The 17,939-nt window shown below is 46.5% G+C and overlaps 1 protein-coding gene across 1 annotated transcript in view; it reads right to left on the bottom strand.

Annotated features, from left to right (window-relative positions):
- The window catches only part of PSMD14 (proteasome 26S subunit, non-ATPase 14), a 66,192-nt gene extending 53,801 nt beyond the window's left edge, over nucleotides 1-12,391 (bottom strand). Inside the window, exons 1-2 of the mRNA XM_069985109.1 lie at nucleotides 12,255-12,391; nucleotides 2,132-2,183 (exon numbers count right to left, since the gene is read on the bottom strand). Of these exons, the coding sequence (XP_069841210.1) occupies nucleotides 2,132-2,179 (48 nt within the window). The 5' untranslated portion in view covers nucleotides 2,180-2,183; nucleotides 12,255-12,391. The remainder of the gene's footprint in view (nucleotides 1-2,131; nucleotides 2,184-12,254) is intronic.
- Between the last annotated feature and the right edge of the window lie 5,548 nt (nucleotides 12,392-17,939).

Raw genomic sequence — 17,939 nt, 5'->3', positions numbered from 1 at the left:
TGGGTCCCGTTGATAGCCACCAGTATCCTGCAGCTTTTCCAGCTGCAACGTCACATACCTGGCTGAGCGTTTGCTTGCTCAGCTAATCAGTGACTGGGGCAGGAAACCGCTCCAGTCACTAGCAGGCTGAGGGGACAATCACTCAGCCAGGCTGTGACACTGCAGCTGGAAAAGCCGGGCACATGACCTACCCGGTAAAACCGAAGGCAGTCAGCGGGACCTGGGAGTGACACTGTGGATGCACAGGGACGGGCAAGTTTACTTGAATTGGTGGGACTTCTCCTTTAAGGACCTGGATCTATCATTACCGAGATAGGTATGAAACCACACACTAGTAATATTATAGAGAACATAGTAAAACTTGTTGATACTTGAGATACTCATTCTGACAATGTTTTTATTACATCCTTTATTTAGGTCTTTTTCAAATTCTATTTTTTGTTTTACTTCTTTGTACTCCATAGCTAATTGTTTTTTTCTGTCATTGCCTGGTCCAACAACCTATAAGTCTACAATATTTGATCAATATCTGGATTATTATACATGAAGCTAATGACTATTTCTCTCGGGTACTTGCTTTATTTTTATATCTTTGGTTGGCTTTGCTACTCTTTATGCAGCGCTCTACCTACGTGTTTCTCATTCTTCCAGCTACCTTTATCGTATTCTTGTTGGCATCGTCTGTATGAAACTGCACAAAATTCTTGGGTCTTCTACTTGGCATTGTAACTACATTCCTTCCTACATTTCTTTTTCTACTGTGTCATCGCTCTAGGTTTCTAAGCGTTACAGCTTTGGAATACCAATAAAGATTTTTTTTAAACAAATTCTGTATCTAAGCCAAAGTTACGGTGCATTTAAATGAAATCTGTCAGGTTTATATCAGGCTCAGATTTGCAGACATGGGCAAAAAGCAGATAGGGGAATCAAACCAATGATCCCTGTCATAGAGGCCGTGCTGAGCATCACATCCCCTGTCTATTCCACCAACTAGAGTCTTATACGGTAACCCTGGGTTATCCTCTACAGTACAGTTGCTGAAATGTTGTGTAAATGTGACCTTACAGTCAGCCTCGTTGACAGTGCATAGGCGACATATACTGATATTAACAAAAATACCCAACCAAGGCATGAAGGACCCTGGCGGATAGACTCCCATTAATCAGACACATCACCTATCCTGAAGACAGGTGATGATTGTTACTGGTAATACACCATGTTTGTGCTGTATATTTGCCATATGCATCAAGAAATCTTCTGATGTGTCAGGCATATCCATAGATCCCCATCATCTGGCAAAGCCAAGAAAACGGCAATATCATCTTTCATCAGGATTCCCATTTTTATACTTGATAGAAGTGCTAATCTATAGACCAGAATTCGGTATGAAAATGTATACTGTAAGTCAATGTATGGAGGGCGTAATCTGTTATACCTTTATGGTGGAGGTATATACTGCAAAGCCCCTTATTGTAGTGTCTGGAGGAAGTGTACATTAATACAGTGTGAAAAGACGCTTAGGGCCCATTCACACTACAAAATCAGCAATGAAATTCCGCTCTGAATTCCCGTCCGTGGACTCCACGCTGAATCCGGCCTGCTATCTCTTTCAATAGGAGGCCTCCCGCGCCTCCGCTCCCTGCTCAAAGAATTGACATGTCAGTTCTTCGAGCAGAGAGGCGCGCGAGGCATCTCAAAGAGGTAACCGGCGGGATTTGGTGCGAAGCTCAGACGGGGGTTACCGAGCGGAAATTCAATGCCAACTATGTAGTGTCAACGGGCCCTAAGGCTACATTCACATGTTCAGTAGGCTGTCCGTAACAGCAAACCCACAACTACAGATTCACAACCTATTTGTTAAAGAATCGTGATCTGTGTGGAAATTGCAGGTCCATACTAGGACCAGACCGTTTTTTCTGCGCCATGGATCACGGCCCTGTAGTCAGTAGTGCTGTCCTTAGTTGCAGGCTGTAATGCTGTCCTTAGTTGCAGGCCGCAATTGCGGACAACATATAGAACGTGTGAATGTAGCCTTACCTTATAGAGCCAATGCTTTATAATATATAAGAGGAAGCAAACAAAAATGGAGATAAAAAGAAAAAAAAAAAAAAAAAAAAAAAAGTCTACTGACCTGCCCCAGCCCCGGCATTCCTCCTCCGAGCCTCAGTAGTCGGTCCATGTTCCTATAAGATAAAGAAATAAAATAAATGGCCTGCACCTTATCCGTCAGCCTCCATTTACCTTCCTCCACTCATGATGCCAGAAATATTGGTGGTAATTACAGCACAACATCAGTCTTCCTGTTAATTAACGCCACATATTAATTCCAGAAGCGTCTCTCCACTCATTAACAGACAGTGTTTGCTTCTTTAGGTTTACTTACCATACGTCAGGAATAAAGTTGTTTTTAATGGAAGATTTTAACTGAAAAGGTATTTTTTTTTTCCCCATTGCAAGAGTGTGTCGGAGCAGCGTTGCCTGAACGGCTTACTTCTGATTCCTGAGCATGTGGTTAGAATAGAGACGCTGGCTCGTGGATCAGATGAACGTTCTCATTAGAAGATCCTTCACTAATTAACTTTACGCTTGTCACTTCTCATCAAAACTGCGAGTGAAGGATAGCAGGAGAAGAGTCAACTCCCAGGCATCCAGAAAGGGCCCAAATTACCAGACACCTCGCTTTACTGGATGATGAAAAAGTTTAAGGAGGATGTTGTAATATTGGAAAATAGAGAACAGGTTACTCCCATACAACCCATGCACTCAGGTCATGGTTTGGGGCTCTATTGCCCGCATACTATAATGCTGTCTATGCTGCCACATACACTACGACATGCCTGGAGCAGGGTCATAAATGTTCATAGATCAAACACAGTCTACTACGCTTCTTTTATCCCACAAACAAAAAGGTACAAACAAAGCAAACAATTTGCCTAATAAACCCAATGACAAAGTTTCTTAAGTTTCTTAAGTTTTCTCGTCTGTACTATTGATTTCTAAAAAAAAAAAAAATTTATATATATATATATATATATATATATATATATATATATATATATATGACAGTGACACTTTAAGAACAAGAGGACACAGTGAAAGGTTATTGGGGGGAAAGATCAGAAGCAAGGTAAGAAAATGTTACTTTACTGAAAAAGTAGTAGATGCTTGGAAGAAACTTCAAGCAGATGTGGTAGATAAATCTACAACAACAGAATTTAAACCTGCCTGGGATAAACATATTTATCCTATCAATTTTAAAAAGGCTTGATAACCTGTTTAAAGTAAGCCCCTAACTTATCACTAAAGGGCCTTTTACACAGGCTGATTATTGTGCAAAAAAATTGTTAAATAGTTTGAATTTAGGATAACACGGCAGCAATAAAACGCCGAACAATGTATGTCATTGATCACATCTTTGGAGCCGACCACAAAATAATTGTTAATCGTTCTCAAGTCTATTAGTTAAAAACACTTATCGTTCACAGTATATGGATACGAACCCAATTACAATATTTACACTAAGGGGCCTATTCCACGGAGCGATAATCGGCCGAATCGGAGCGATAATCGGCAGATACGGTAGAATAGCGGTGCGCGGCGGCGACCGATGATTTCAGCAGAACCATACATTACCTGTCCGGGCTGCAGGTCTTCTTCTTCCGGGGTCCCGCGCGCAGCAGCAGCTTCGGAGCGGGGCTGTCTAAACTAATAGACCGTTTAGCCAATCACTGGCTGTGGCGGTTCCGGACAGTGATTGGCTGAGCGGTCTGTCAGTTTAGACAGCCCCGCTCCGAAGCTGCTGCGGCACGGGACCAGAAGGAAGAAGGAGCAGACCTGCAGCCCGGACAGGTAACGTATGAAACAAGGGCTGCAAGGACATCGGTAACAATGTCCCTGCAGCCCTCGCTTAACGATCATCGGGCCGTGGAATAAGCCCAGTAGCAGATCGGCGCTCGTTTACATCGTTGATCGGGCCCTGCTAGGCCCGTGGAATAGGACCCCAACGCAATTCCGGATGTATTAGCAACTTTTCGAACCAATTCTTCTTGTCTAAATGCCTATTGTTTAAAAGAAAAAAAAAAATAAATTGCTTGTTGTCCGCTAAATGAGCCCTTAAGCAATTTACCTCAACATGTAATAGGACTCTACAATGGACAATGTTTATGGGTAGGTGTACACACATTAGGAACGTCCTATGGAGATGGGTTTGCAGCAGATCCAACTGTAAATGTCATCCCTATGTTTAAGGAGAAGTCCGGCCAGACCCATTTTTTTTAGCAAATACGGAAGAGGATAAAAGAAACGACATGCTCTTACCTTCCTTGCTTGCTTCCCCAAGTCAACGGCGGCTTCCTGGTCTGAGCGGGGATGCAGATTGTGATGTGTAAGGTGCCCTTAGCCAGTTAGCGGGGTCTCGCCTTGGCCGCTGACTAGCTAAGCGGACCGCACATGCCCTGACTCAGACAAGGAAGCAGCTGGGGACCCGGGGACTGAAGCAGCGGTATGCGGCCACCAGCGCTGGAGAGGGGAGATAAGAGCACTTTATTTATTTCATCCTCCTCAACACTTGATATTAAAAAAAAAAAAAAAAAAAAAAAAAGGGGGTCTGGCCCGACTTCCCCTTTAATTTACAAAGAAAAAAACTATCTGCAGCAAGTGGATGGGATTTAGAAAAGCATCAATATACATATGGCTGCAACACCTGCGTCACCAGCGTCCCTGTCTCCGGAGCAGAACTGCTACCACACACTGTTATTACAGAGAAATCATCATCCATTAGAATGACAAATACCAACATAGATACGCACAATAATATTTATATCTGTATATTTCTACATGAGAAAGAGAAGATCTACCATCTAATAGCAGATGACATAGAAAAGCCCGAGATGTGGCTGTGGGAACAATTCTATGTTTTGTAATTCGTCTTATTTTTAAAGAACACATATGCTCCTGAACTGGAGAAAAAAAAAAAAAAACTCTTAGCATGGAAGTCGTCCAACATCTATGTCTACCACTACACTGGAAGAATGAAGTATAGTCTGACATTAAGGGAAGACTGACAACAGACACAGCGACTCCGAGAGCCTCATCCCGGATGTTTCTATGTCACAACCATGCATTGATAAGGACGCTCCGGGCTGTCACATCTCAGTCATTGTTTCCATAAGGTGACAATGTAAAAGATATTTCACGGCTCTAAATAAAGCTGTCTCGTTCACTAAAACAGTGGCTCTGAAGCCAATGCAAGACTACAAATCCCAGCATTCAATGCTTAGAGTTGTAGTTCTTTAATGGGTTGATTAACAAATAGAACAAAGTCTTAAAGGGGTTATCCAGCGTTACAAAAACATGGCCACTTTCCCCCTACTGTTGTCTCCAGCTTGGGTGGGGTTTTGAAACTCTGTTCCATTGAAGTAAATGGAGCTTAATTGCAAGCCGCACCTGAACTGGAGACAACACTAAGGGGAAAAGTGGCAGTGAATCATGGCAGATGAGTATGGGTGTGTAGTTGGTTGTTTTCTTTTTTTAATTTCTGTTGGTGGGCAAAGAAAAAAAACAAAAAAAAAAACAGGCGTATATAGTCATGGGTGTAAATAATTTACATAGAGGGACATGTATGGCTTAGGGTCCATTTACACAGAAAGATTATCTGACAGATTATCTGCTAAAGATTTGAAGCCAAAGCCAGGGATGGATTTGAAAAGAGAAATCTCAGGCTTTCCTTTATTATAGTCTGTTCCTGGCTTTGGCTTCAAATCTTTGGCAGATAATCTGTCAGATAATCTTTCTGTGTAAATAGACCCTAACACACACTGCCGGACCTGATATTCGCTCCCATTACAAAAATGGATTTCACGCACATCTGACTGGTAGAAGGTAAAAAAAAAGCTGGAATAACAAATACAAAGTACGGACAAGAGCAGTGCTATTTCTGGAAGTAAACAGTCATCTTTTTCTAATCCAGAATAACCATTTTAAAGGGGAACTCTCAGCAGGTTAGAAGAATCTAACCTGCAAATATGTCCCTATTGCACAGGAGACGCTGAGAAGGAAGGCATGTCTCTTACCTTTTTCCTAACCTGTAGTTAGTCTTTTGCTCCACGGTCCGGTGAGACCTTTAGGAGCACTGCCTGCCCTTATAATCTGGCCTGCCACTGGCCGATCCGCTCCATTCATTATCATTGGAAAGGGATGGGACAGATTGAGTGGAGAAAAAGACTACACCGGAAAGGAAGACTGCAAGCATTGCTTGTACATAGTGATATGCATAGTGCAGATCCTAATGGGGTGGAGAATGAGACTCTTCAAGGCCAAAGAGAGAATCCTTGTTGCGCTCCACCCCTACACTATCCATAACACAATTACAGCTGTTATCTCTGAAAGTAGATTTATAACTTTTCTACAGGATGGGTGATCCGCAGATCACCGCTATCACAGTTGTTTGTCTTTCAACATGTTGAAAGATAAACAACAGCAACAATCAGCGACATCATTCATGTAAGCTGATCGTTGTCTTCTATTACACATGAGGATAATTGTTCCGTGAAATAGGGCCTTAACACTCCATGAACTGTTTATGGAGTGGACAAGGTTAGTGGAACACTGCACTCACATGCCTCAATCCCTGTTACCACTGACTGTGCCGTTTCTGCAGTCCAGCACTGCCTGGTCTAGAGGAAGGGCCCCCTACAACCAATCAATAGCCTCAATGATGACCCATCTCAGTTAATGATTGGCTGAGCAGACACTTCCTGAGCAGCAGGACCAGGTACCATCAGTGGCTGTGGGGAATTGGGACAGGCAAGTGGACTTATTTTTTTTTTTAATCCCAAGCTGGCCATCTTAAAAAAGAAAATCCCCCAAACAATTCCTTTAAGATTTATGAAAACTAGCATAGGGCTAAGGTGGAACATCATGAATGCTCTAAAGTTCAGCCAGGACCCGAAGATAAAGTAGGACAACACAGAGGGAGCATGGAAAGGTAAGAATAGAGTGTTAGTATGGCATAAAGCTGGCCATACACATAACTAGCAGAACCTACATTATCACTGTGACTCGACTACCTAATGTGTATGGTGGTGTCCCTATTACCATAACAGCAGATGTCAGGCCCCCTTCACACGTCCGGAAAAACCATCCGGATTTCCTATCAGGAAATCCAGACGGATTTCCGGACCCATAGACTTGGTCACGTACACCCTTCCGGATTTTTCCGGAAGGGTGTCCGTTCCGGAAAATATATCCGGAAAAAATAGGACATATCCTATTTTTGTCCGGAATTCTGGCCCGGACGCCCCCATAGAAGTCTATGGGAGCGCCGGAATCACGGGCACTTTCCTGATGTACATCAGGATAGTGCCCGTGATTCCGGATGATTGACAGCCCGCCGGCACACCCGCTGCCCGAACGCCGCGCCGCCACCACCCCAAGGGATCGGACAGGACATCAGCTGCCCGCCGCGCCGCCCCGCCGCCGCCTGATGACCCCGCCGCCACTCCCCACCTCTGTTGCCCTCCCCCCCCCCGAGACCGCAGCAGGTTGCACCCGCCCGCGACTCCCACCAGCTGCCGCCGCTGTTCTTCCGCCGACAGGTGAGATACACAGCCCCCTCCCCCCCCCCCCAATACTAAAACTCCCACCATGCCCTTCTAACAGGCCATGATGGGAGTTGTACTTCTGCAGCCTGTGGCCATCCAGGTTGCAGAAGTACAACTCTCATCATGTCCCTGTTGGCAGGCCATGATGGGAGTTGTACTTCTGCAGCCTGTGGCCATCCAGGTACACTAGAGGCAATGTGGGAACACTTTTTACTCATCAGGAAATCCTGAAGGTTTTTCCTGATGGTTTCCTGATTGTAAAAATGGATTACTGTCAGGAAATCCTGATACTTTCCTGATGACTTTTGAGGTCTCCTGATCAGGATTTCCTGACAGTAAAAACTGACACGGAAGTGTGAATGGGGCCTCAGAGAGACCAGGATTACTGCATTTCAAAGTGTCTGATCCTGTGTTCTCAGAAGAGGTAATCTGACAACAGAGGGGTCTAACAGCAGCTTCCTCCCCTCTCCGTACAGAGCCATGTTTGGGGGAGTCAGAAGCAACAGCTGTGGACAATAAGCATTTAGTCAAAAATCAAGTGATGTGTACGGTACTATTGAGGGACCCGGAATCGAAGGTTTTGTGAAAGCTGAGAGACCAATTTTTTTTTGGGTGTCAATCAAGTGACAGCATTTTTAAAGTAGTACCCCAGCCAAACCTCATCAACTGTGTTATGCCTAATGCAGAGCCTGACACAGGGATCCTCTGTGGAGCTGTGGTATTCCTGTGGAGCCCTTTAGAGATTAGAGTATATTATAATGTATTAGTTGGACCTTTAAAGGGGTATTACGGGAAAGTCTTTCTCCTAACTTAAAAACCTTCCCGCTGGCATCTTCCTGTCAGTCCCTTGCTGCCGCAGTGTCTCTGCACAGGAAGATGTATGTGATCTGTATTATTTCAGTAATCCACAACAGCTTTATCCTATACTTAGGCAGGGAAAGATCTATAAATGTAAAGTCCAGGAACTCCCTGCCTACTTGGAGCCTTGTTCCTAGCCGATGTTATAACCAGCAATGCTCTAAAATGCTGCATTGTTTCAGAGTGGATAAAACATCATTGTTATAAGGAAATGTGTCTGTTGCATGCTGCCCGAAACTGACAGCAGGTTACCTTTCAAGGGAATCTATAAGCTGTGATTCAGGTTTCAAACAGCCGACACTGTTAGAAAGCTGTTAGGACTAGGGGACACATGGTACCTTACCTATATCCAGCGGCGCTTCCAGAATGTAGTAAATGTCTTAAACCTCAGGTACAAGAAGTCAAAGGGGATTTTCCAAATTTCAGATCTGCTGCCAGCTGGATGTCTCCTTTTAAACCCTCCCCCAACCAACCCATAAGCTGAGAAAAAGATATATGAAAGGCACCAAGTGTCTCCTAGATCTAACAGTGTCAGCAGTTTGGAACATGAATTGCAGCTGACAGATTCCGGTTTAAAGGTGAAGTCCGGTGAACATTTTTATTAAGTATTGTATTGCCCCCCCCAAAAGTTATAGAAATCACCAATATACACTTATTACAGGAAATGCTTATAAAGTGCTTTTTTCCTTGCACTTACTCTGCAAGTCTTCACCAAGTTAAAATGGTGATGTCACTTCCTGGATAACATGGTGATGTCACTTCCTGGATAACATGGTGATGTCACTTCCTGGATAACATGGTGATGTCACTTCCTGGATAACATGGTGATGTCACTTCCTGGATAACATGGTGATGTCACTTCCTGGATAACATGGTGATGTCACTTCCTGGATAACACGGTAATGTCACGACCCGACTCCCAGAGCTGTGTGGGCTGTTGCTGCTGGAGAGGATGATAGCAGGGGGACACTGAGGGACACAGGGCACTGGAGGGACACTGAGCATCCCCCTGCCATCATCCTCTCCAGCAGCCACAGCCCGCACAGCTCTGGGAGTCAGGTCGTATCACCATTTTATCCAGGAGGTGAACCCTTGATGCAGTAGTAAGTGCAGGGAAAAAAACACTTTATGTGCATTTCCCATAATAAGTGCATATTGGTGATTTGTATAACTTTTAGGGGGCAATACAATACTTTAATAAAAAATTTTGCCAGACTTCTTCTTTAAGGGCTTGTTGACGGATCAGGCACTTCCCCTAAGAAAGGGTAAAAATCTGACCCTTAAAGGACACGGGGGGTGACAGGACACGGGGGGGTGACAGGCTCCCGACCACATTAGATCCCCCTATACTTACGTTATCCCTGCCGGGTCCCGCTTCCTGAGCCGGCCGGGTCCCGGAGATATCAGCTACCGAAGCCCGGCGCGCGTGCTGACAACAGTCTGACGCCCATAGAAAATGAATGGGGAGTCCGATGCTCCGTCATTCTCTATGGGCATCGGACTCATCTCTCAGCGCGCGCGCCGGACTTCGGGCGCTGAAATCTCCGGGACCCGGCCGGCTCAGGAACAGGACCCGGTGGGATCACGTAAGTATAGGGGGATCTAACAGGGGGTCGGGAGCCTGTCACCCCGGCACGGGGGGTGACAGGTCCTCTTTTAAGGTGTATTCCGAAAAAGTTTTGCATCTGTGTACTGAACACTGTTAAACACAGAATCGGTTAGAAGTCATCTTTGCCAATTCCTAAAAACAGTGAAGTAGGTTGAGCGGGATACCTCAGACAATACAAAGTAACCAAATGGACCCTAATATAGCCAATGAGGGCTCTCTGTAATGGATCTGGAACTGCAATTATTTCTATTTTTCAGTTCCTAAAATGGAGCAAAACACTGAAAAAGGTGTGTGGACCTAAACCTGACCTAATGCTTGCCAGTACAGTTTGCTCCCTCTGGTTATTCTGAATACTGGTGTGGGGCAGGGGCTGGCACAGACACCTACTGATTGCGGGCATGGGTGCCACACACACAATGGTACAGGGCATGGGTGCTACATACACACACTGGTGCAAGGCACAGACACTATACACACACAATGGTAAAGGGCATGGGTGCTACATACACGCACTGGTACAGGGCATGGGTGCTACATACACGCACTGGTACAGGGCACAGACGCTATACACACACACACACAATGGTACAGGGCATGGGTACTACATACACGCACTGGTGCAGGGCACACACAATGGTACAGGGCATGGGTGCTACATACACGCACTGGTGCAGGGCGCACACACACACATGGGTACAGGGCATGGGTGCTACATACACACACTGGTGCAGGGCACAGACGCTACATACACACACTGGTGCAGGGCACAGACGCTACACATACACACACACATGGGTACAGGGCATGGGTGCTACATACACGCACTGGTGCAGGGCACAGACACTATACACACACACACAATGGTACAGGGCATGGGTGCTACATACACGCACTGGTGCAGGGCACACACACACATGGGTACAGGGCATGGGTGCTACATACACGCACTGGTGCAGGACAGGGGCTGGCACAGACACAATGGTACAGGGCATGGGTGCTACATACACACACACTGGTGCAGGGCACAGACGCTACACACACACACACACAATGGTACAGGGCATGGGTGCTACATACACGCACTGGTACAGGGCACAGACGCTACACACACACACACAATGGTACAGGGCATGGGTGCTACATACACGCACTGGTACAGGGCACAGACGCTACACACACACACACAATGGTACAGGGCATGGGTGCTACATACACGCACTGGTACAGGGCACAGACGCTACACACACACACACAATGGTACAGGGCATGGGTGCTACATACACGCACTGGTACAGGGCACAGACGCTACACACACACACACACAATGGTACAGGGCATGGGTGCTACATACACGCACTGGTACAGGGCACAGACGCTACACACACACAATGGTATAGGGCATGGGTGCTACATACACGCACTGGTGCAGGGCACAGACACTATACACACACACACAATGGTGCAGGGCACAGACGCTACATACACACACTGGTGCAAGGCACAGACACACATGGGTACAGGGCATGGGTGCTACATACACACACTGGTGCAGGGCAGGGGCTGGCACAGCCACAGACACATGGGTACAGGGCATTCTGCTAGTAAACAATGACAGGCTGGCATACACACACGTGGGACAGGAGCAGAACTTTTATAATTAATATTACACAGGGTTTTAAGGGGCCCCTTCACTTTCTGCCTCCACAGACAAATAATACAGAGGAAGAATAGTTCCCATAGCAACCAATAATATCACTGCAGTTATTTTACAAACCCCAGACTAGGAGCCATTGGTTGCTATTGGCAACGACTCCACTTTCACCTCTTAGACGTTACTGTAAGGCTCCCTTCAGTATCTCTTGTAGCTGTCAGTGACTGGAGGATGAAGATGCTGCAGAGAGCAGAGGACGAGCAGTGCGGAGTCTATGGAGCCGGCAGCATGAGTCGGCATTTCCCGGGCTCGGCTTCTCCCTCCCCCCTCATCACCGGCCAGTGACGGAGACTGGCGAACAATACGAAAAATCTCACAGAAGGGCCAGTAACGTAATACAGCGGCTCCGCACAACAACTACTCGAGTCCCAGGTCGAACCTGCGGCCTAGTGCCGACCCTCACTGCCCCGTCCTCCTCACTGACAGTATCTTAGGTAAAATGCCGCGGTAATATGGCGTTTAGCTTCCGCTTTACCTGTTAATAAACTATAATGGAGAAGAGCGAAGATTTTCAGAGTATTCCTCCTCCGGCAGCCGCAGTGAATCAGCCGGATTTCATTCAAAGCAATGCACGCAGTGTACTTCCGGGTGCAACTCTACGTCACATCCGTTCCATTCTTGGCAGCCAATCAGGGGACGTGTTAGACTCACTGTTGCGTTACGCTGCCGGCTACGTAGGTGTCCTATAGATTGCCAGAGTGAAAGCGGTAGTTATACCACGTGTCTTCATTACAGGAGCCATGTTTGCCGCGTCTTTGTGTATCATATACTCAGCAAAATGAATGCTACGAGAAAATGGCCACTGCCCATAAGGCTTTTGTTTATGTGCTAAAAGTTTTAATCCTCCATTAGATGCTTTGTATCTGAAATAAATAGGTACAACTCAATATCATACATAATACATACATACATAAACGAGTGCCGCCATATTAGTGAGATCAGCTCTGACTGTATATAAACACAGCTAAAGAGCAACAGAAACACCAGCAGAAGTCCTTATATCTTAGTAACTGCCATCAAGAGTACCCCTGAAAGTGTAAGCCACAGTACTACAATCAATGATAAGATTACTACGACCTCCGCCCACCATAAGATGTAATATACTATGACCCCCCTTAATAAGATAGAATACATTACCATTAATGAGATATAGCTAATATATAACAGGGACATGGTGTATAAAATTATAAACTTTCATTAAAGTGTCACTGTCGTGAATTTTTTTTTTGCAGAAATCAATAGTCCAGGCGATTTTAAGAAACTTTGTAATTGGGTTTATTATCCGAAAAATGCATTTTTATCATGAAAAAGCAGTTTGAAGCTCTCCCCCCTGTCTTCATTGTTCTCCTATGGAGAGAGCTAAAGAAAAGACCAAAACAGGACAACAAAGAGTTAATCTACAAATCCCTCACAGGATATCTCTACTGACCATCACCAGTGACCTCTCTGAGCTCGGATTACAGCTGTCACCCAGCTCCATGCCTGTAATCCTCTGTTATCTGCTTTCTGCTGCCGGCTAACTCCCTCCTTCCTCCTCCCCCCTCCCCTCTCCCTAGAGCAGACAGGGGACGTCTCCTGCAACAAGTCACAATTTTCAGATTTTTCAGAGTGGATGAAAAAGAGGAAGGAGGGGGGGACCTGGGAAAAGGCTTTTTACATGCAGATAATGGCAGATTTGGCTAATAAACCCAATTACAAAGTTTCTTAAAATCGCCTGGACTATTGATTTCTGCAAAAAAAAAAAAAATACGACAGTGACTCTTTAAGGAGTGGTCAGGCCGAGCAAGCCTCCTGGCATCTACAAATGTCCCTTTAACTGAAAGCACTCCTGATGAGCGCTTTCAGTGATGCAGTTATGACTCCACTTGACGGCTTATGCTGCGTTTACACAGAACGATAATTCGCCTGATCGTACGATTAACGATTTCGAAGTAACAATTTTTTTTTTTAGAACGATCAGCGTTTAGACGAAACGATATATCGTACGGAAAATTCGTTTTGCAATCGTTTTGCGATCGCTTAAGCCTATCTCGCACATAGGTAAAATCGGTGAACGACTGTTTACACGGAACGATCTGCGAATTTTCAAAGATCAAAATGAACGTTTTCTCGCTCGTCGTTTTGATCGTTTGCTGCGTTTACACGTACGATTATCGTTCGAAACGCAGCATTAGTGACCAGTTGGAAAGGGGGAAAACCCAATCAAAAGTTATCTATGCTATGGGATCCAGCCATTTCTAGTCATACCCCTGCCTGCCCTGGCCCTCCCCTCCTGTGCTCCAGGGAGGGACAGTCTCTTAATTCCTTCTGAACCGGGCTGATTTTGACATTAAAGATGCACTCTGGGCCTGGGGGTATTTTTGAGGATCGCCGGGGAGGGGGTAAAAATTGAAGCCGGAGGTCACTTACCTTCCCTGTCCCGCGGCCGCTTCTTGGTCAGAGCTGCATCATGAGACGTGACGCCTATAACTTATCCAATGTGATTCTGGGACTATTTTCTCCTGACACATTGTACTTTAGGATAGTGGTAAATTTTGGCCACTATCCAAACAATTTGTTTAGTTTTTCTCATTTTAAATGTTCTGCTGTTACAGTGTTGGTTTAATCATACAATAATTTTATTGCCAGCGTCATTACACACACTTTTCTTCCCTCTACATTTATTTTTGTATTGGGGGCTATGGGGATTTGTGGGGAGATTTATCAAACATGGTGTAAAGTGAAACTGGCTCAGTTGCCCCTAGCAACCAATCAGATTCCACCTTTTATTTTCCAAAGAGTCTGTGAGGAATGAAAAGTGGAATCTCATTGGTTGCTAGGGGCAACTGAGCCAGTTTTACTTTACACCAGGTTTGATAAATCTCCCCTTATGTGTGATATATATATGCGCACACACATTTTTTTTTTTTTACTTTATTTCATTGTCCCACCATGGGGCCTTAGGCTGAGCCTGATCAGCTTCCGTAGTTATGACACAGGAGGCCTTAGGAAAGCCTCCTGTTGCCATAGCAACCAGCAGGGCTGTGCAATCATTCCTCACACCCGATAGGGTAGGGTGCTACGATCACACTGATGTGGTCTCGAATAGAACTAGCCTATAATACCCAGGACAGCGGTAAGGATTGAGTTATGGGTTTACCCAAACTTGTCTTTTAAGGAGAGAAAGTTGGTGTGATGCTAAAGTTCACTTGGTTGGCAACATTTCTGCACTCATCAGGCAACCTCTGCTCTTCACACCGTCCAGGCATACCCATAAGCATAGCTCCCAACTGTCCCGGATTCCGCGGGACAGTCCTGTTTTCGGGGTGCTGTCCTGCGGTCCTGGAACGACACCCAGTGTCTCGAATTATATGTGGCCCCACCAAAAAAAACAATAAACCAGTAACTCACCTGTCCGCCGGTCCCAGTAGCTCTTCTCCCGGCAGAGCGCACACTCCCGTCATCCTCCGGGGCGGGCAGCGGGGTACAGAGACACTGACTGTATCGGAAGTGATCTGCAGCCTCTGTCATGAATTACTTCCGGCACAGTCAGTGTCTCTGTACCCCGCTGCCCGGCCCGGAGGATGACGGGAGTGCGCGCTCTGCCGGGAGAGGAGCTGCTGGGATCAGCGGACAGGTGAGTTACTGGTTTATTGTTTTTCTGTTCGGGCCACACAAATGGAGGGATTGGCTACTATGTGGGGCACTATATGGGGATTGGCTACTATGTGGGGCGCTATATGGGGGATTGGCTACTATGTGGGGCACTATATGATGATTAGGATTGGATACTATATCGGGCACTATTCAGTCAGCAGCATGTGGTGACTGTAGGGGAGTGGCTATGGAGGGTTGCTATAGGGGCGTGGCTATGGAGGATGGCTATGGGGGCGTGGCTATGGAGGGTTGCTATGGGGGCGTGGCTATGGGGACTGCGGCGCACATGTCCCTCTTTGCTCTTTGCAAAAGTTGGGAGGTATGCATAAGTAATAGGGCCACATAGCAAAACTAAGTCCCATCTTTTTCTGAGGGCTTGGCACATGTATTTATACTGTTAAAAAAAAAATTCTGTACAAATATGTAGGTATGCAGTATCCCAGAACACAGCCTATAGGATGGTACCTGTTATTCTAATTATTTCATGTAATGGGATGTATTAATGTTTGTGTTATGTATCCTCTGATAGCAGTGTTACTGGCAGCAGTGGATGGGTTACAAACTGTCACACACACCTACACCTGACAGGAGACACAGGTGACAAGGAGAGGGGAGCACAGCTGGAGGGGTGACAGGAGAGGGGAGCACAGCTGGAGGTGACAGGAGAGGGGAGCAGAGCTGGAGGTGACAGGGGAGGGGAACAAAGATGGAGGTGACAGGGGAGGGGAGCACAGCTGGAGGTGACAGTAGAGGGGAGCACAGCTGGATGAGTGACAGGAGAGGGGAGCACAGCTGGAGGTGACAGGAGAGGGGAGCACAGCTGGAGGAGTGACAGGAGAGGGGAGCACAGCTGGAGGTGACAGGAGAGGGGAGCACAGCTGGAGGAGTGACAGGAGAGGGTAGCACAGCTGGAGGTGACAGGAGAGGGGAGCAGAGCTGGAGGTGACAGGGGAGGGGAACAAAGATGGAGGTGACAGGGGAGGGGAGCACAGCTGGAGGTGACAGGAGAGGGGAGCACAGCTGGAGGAGTGACAGGAGAGGGGAGCACAGCTGGAGGAGTGACAGGAGAGGGGAGCACAGCTGGAGGAGTGACAGGAGAGGGGAGCACAGCTGGAGGAGTGACAGGAGAGGGGAGCACAGCTGGAGGTGACAGGAGAGAGGAGCACAGCTGGAGGTGACAGGGGAGGGGAGCACAGCTGGAGGTGACAGGGGAGGGGAGCACAGCTGGAGGTGACAGGAGAGGGGAGCACAGCTGGAGGTGACAGGGAAGGGGAGCATAGCTGGAGGTGACAGGGGAGGGAAGCACAGCTGGAGGTGACAGGAGAGGGAAGCACAGCTGGAGGTGACAGGGGAGCACAGCTGGAGGTGACAGAAGAGGGGAGCACAGCTGGAGGTGACAGAAGAGGGGAGCACAGCTGGAGGTGACAGAAGAGGGGAGCACAGCTGGAGGTGACAGGGGAGGGGAGCACAGCTGGAGGTGACAGGGGAGGGGAGCACAGCTGGAGGTGACAGAAGAGGGGAGCACAGCTGGAGGTGACAGAAGAGGGGAGCACAGCTGGAGGTGACAGGAGAGCAGAGCACAGCTGAAGTTGTTACTGAAGAGAGTGGTTAGAGGAGTTCAGTCAGTGAGTGCAGACAGGGAGTCTAACACTGTTCATGAAAGGACTGAAGAGAAGGAGAAAAGCAGCCAGAGAAAGAAGGATGTCAGTACATTTTATGTGGTAGCAGAGATAACTTTCCAAAAGGAAGATTTGGGATATTGGATATTGGATATTTTTAGGAACCATTCTTAGTTGGCTTCCATGGGCGTCTTGTTGGCTTCCGTCCCAGCCTAGAACCCTGTCTAAAGGCTCCCATGACTAGAGTTGGGAAAGACTTAAGGCCCTATTACACGGGTCGATTATCGTGCAAAAAATCGTTATATCATTCGAATTTAAACGATAATAGTTCTGTGTAATTGCAGGCAACGATCTGAAAATCGTTCGTATGTCGTTGATCGGTGATTTAGATCTGGACCTAAAATTCTCGTTAATCGTTCGCTAATCGTTCGCTGTAATTCCACATTCGTTCACTCAAGTTCCGCATTTGTGTACTAATTGTTAAGTGTAATTGCACATTGTTCATTGTTCTGCTGGGATCAGAAGGAATACACGATCATAGTAACGATCGTAACTAATGACCATCGCTCTGTGTAATATGGTGAACGATTTTAGGTTAACGATAAACAATCTCGTTTGCGATTGTTTATCGTTAGTTGTTAATCGTTAAAAATCACTGTGTAATAGGACCCTTAGATCCCACTGGTTAGTGGCGCTCTTTGTTGCAGGCAGCTGCAAACACCTCTTCACACAAGTACAGTAACTAGAGATGAGAAAACCTCGAGCATGCTCGAGTCCATCCGAACCCGAACATTCGGCATTTGATTAGCGATGGCTGCTGAAGTTGGATAAAGCCCTAAGGCTATGTGGAAAACATAGATACAGCCAATGACTATATCCATGTTTTCTACATAGCCTTAGGGCTT

Source organism: Dendropsophus ebraccatus, chromosome 9 (genome assembly GCF_027789765.1).
Source record: "Dendropsophus ebraccatus isolate aDenEbr1 chromosome 9, aDenEbr1.pat, whole genome shotgun sequence".
NCBI lineage: Eukaryota > Metazoa > Chordata > Amphibia > Anura > Hylidae > Dendropsophus > Dendropsophus ebraccatus.
The sequence above is the reverse complement of the archived record's forward strand: the minus strand, read 5'-3'. Positions and strand labels throughout refer to the sequence as shown.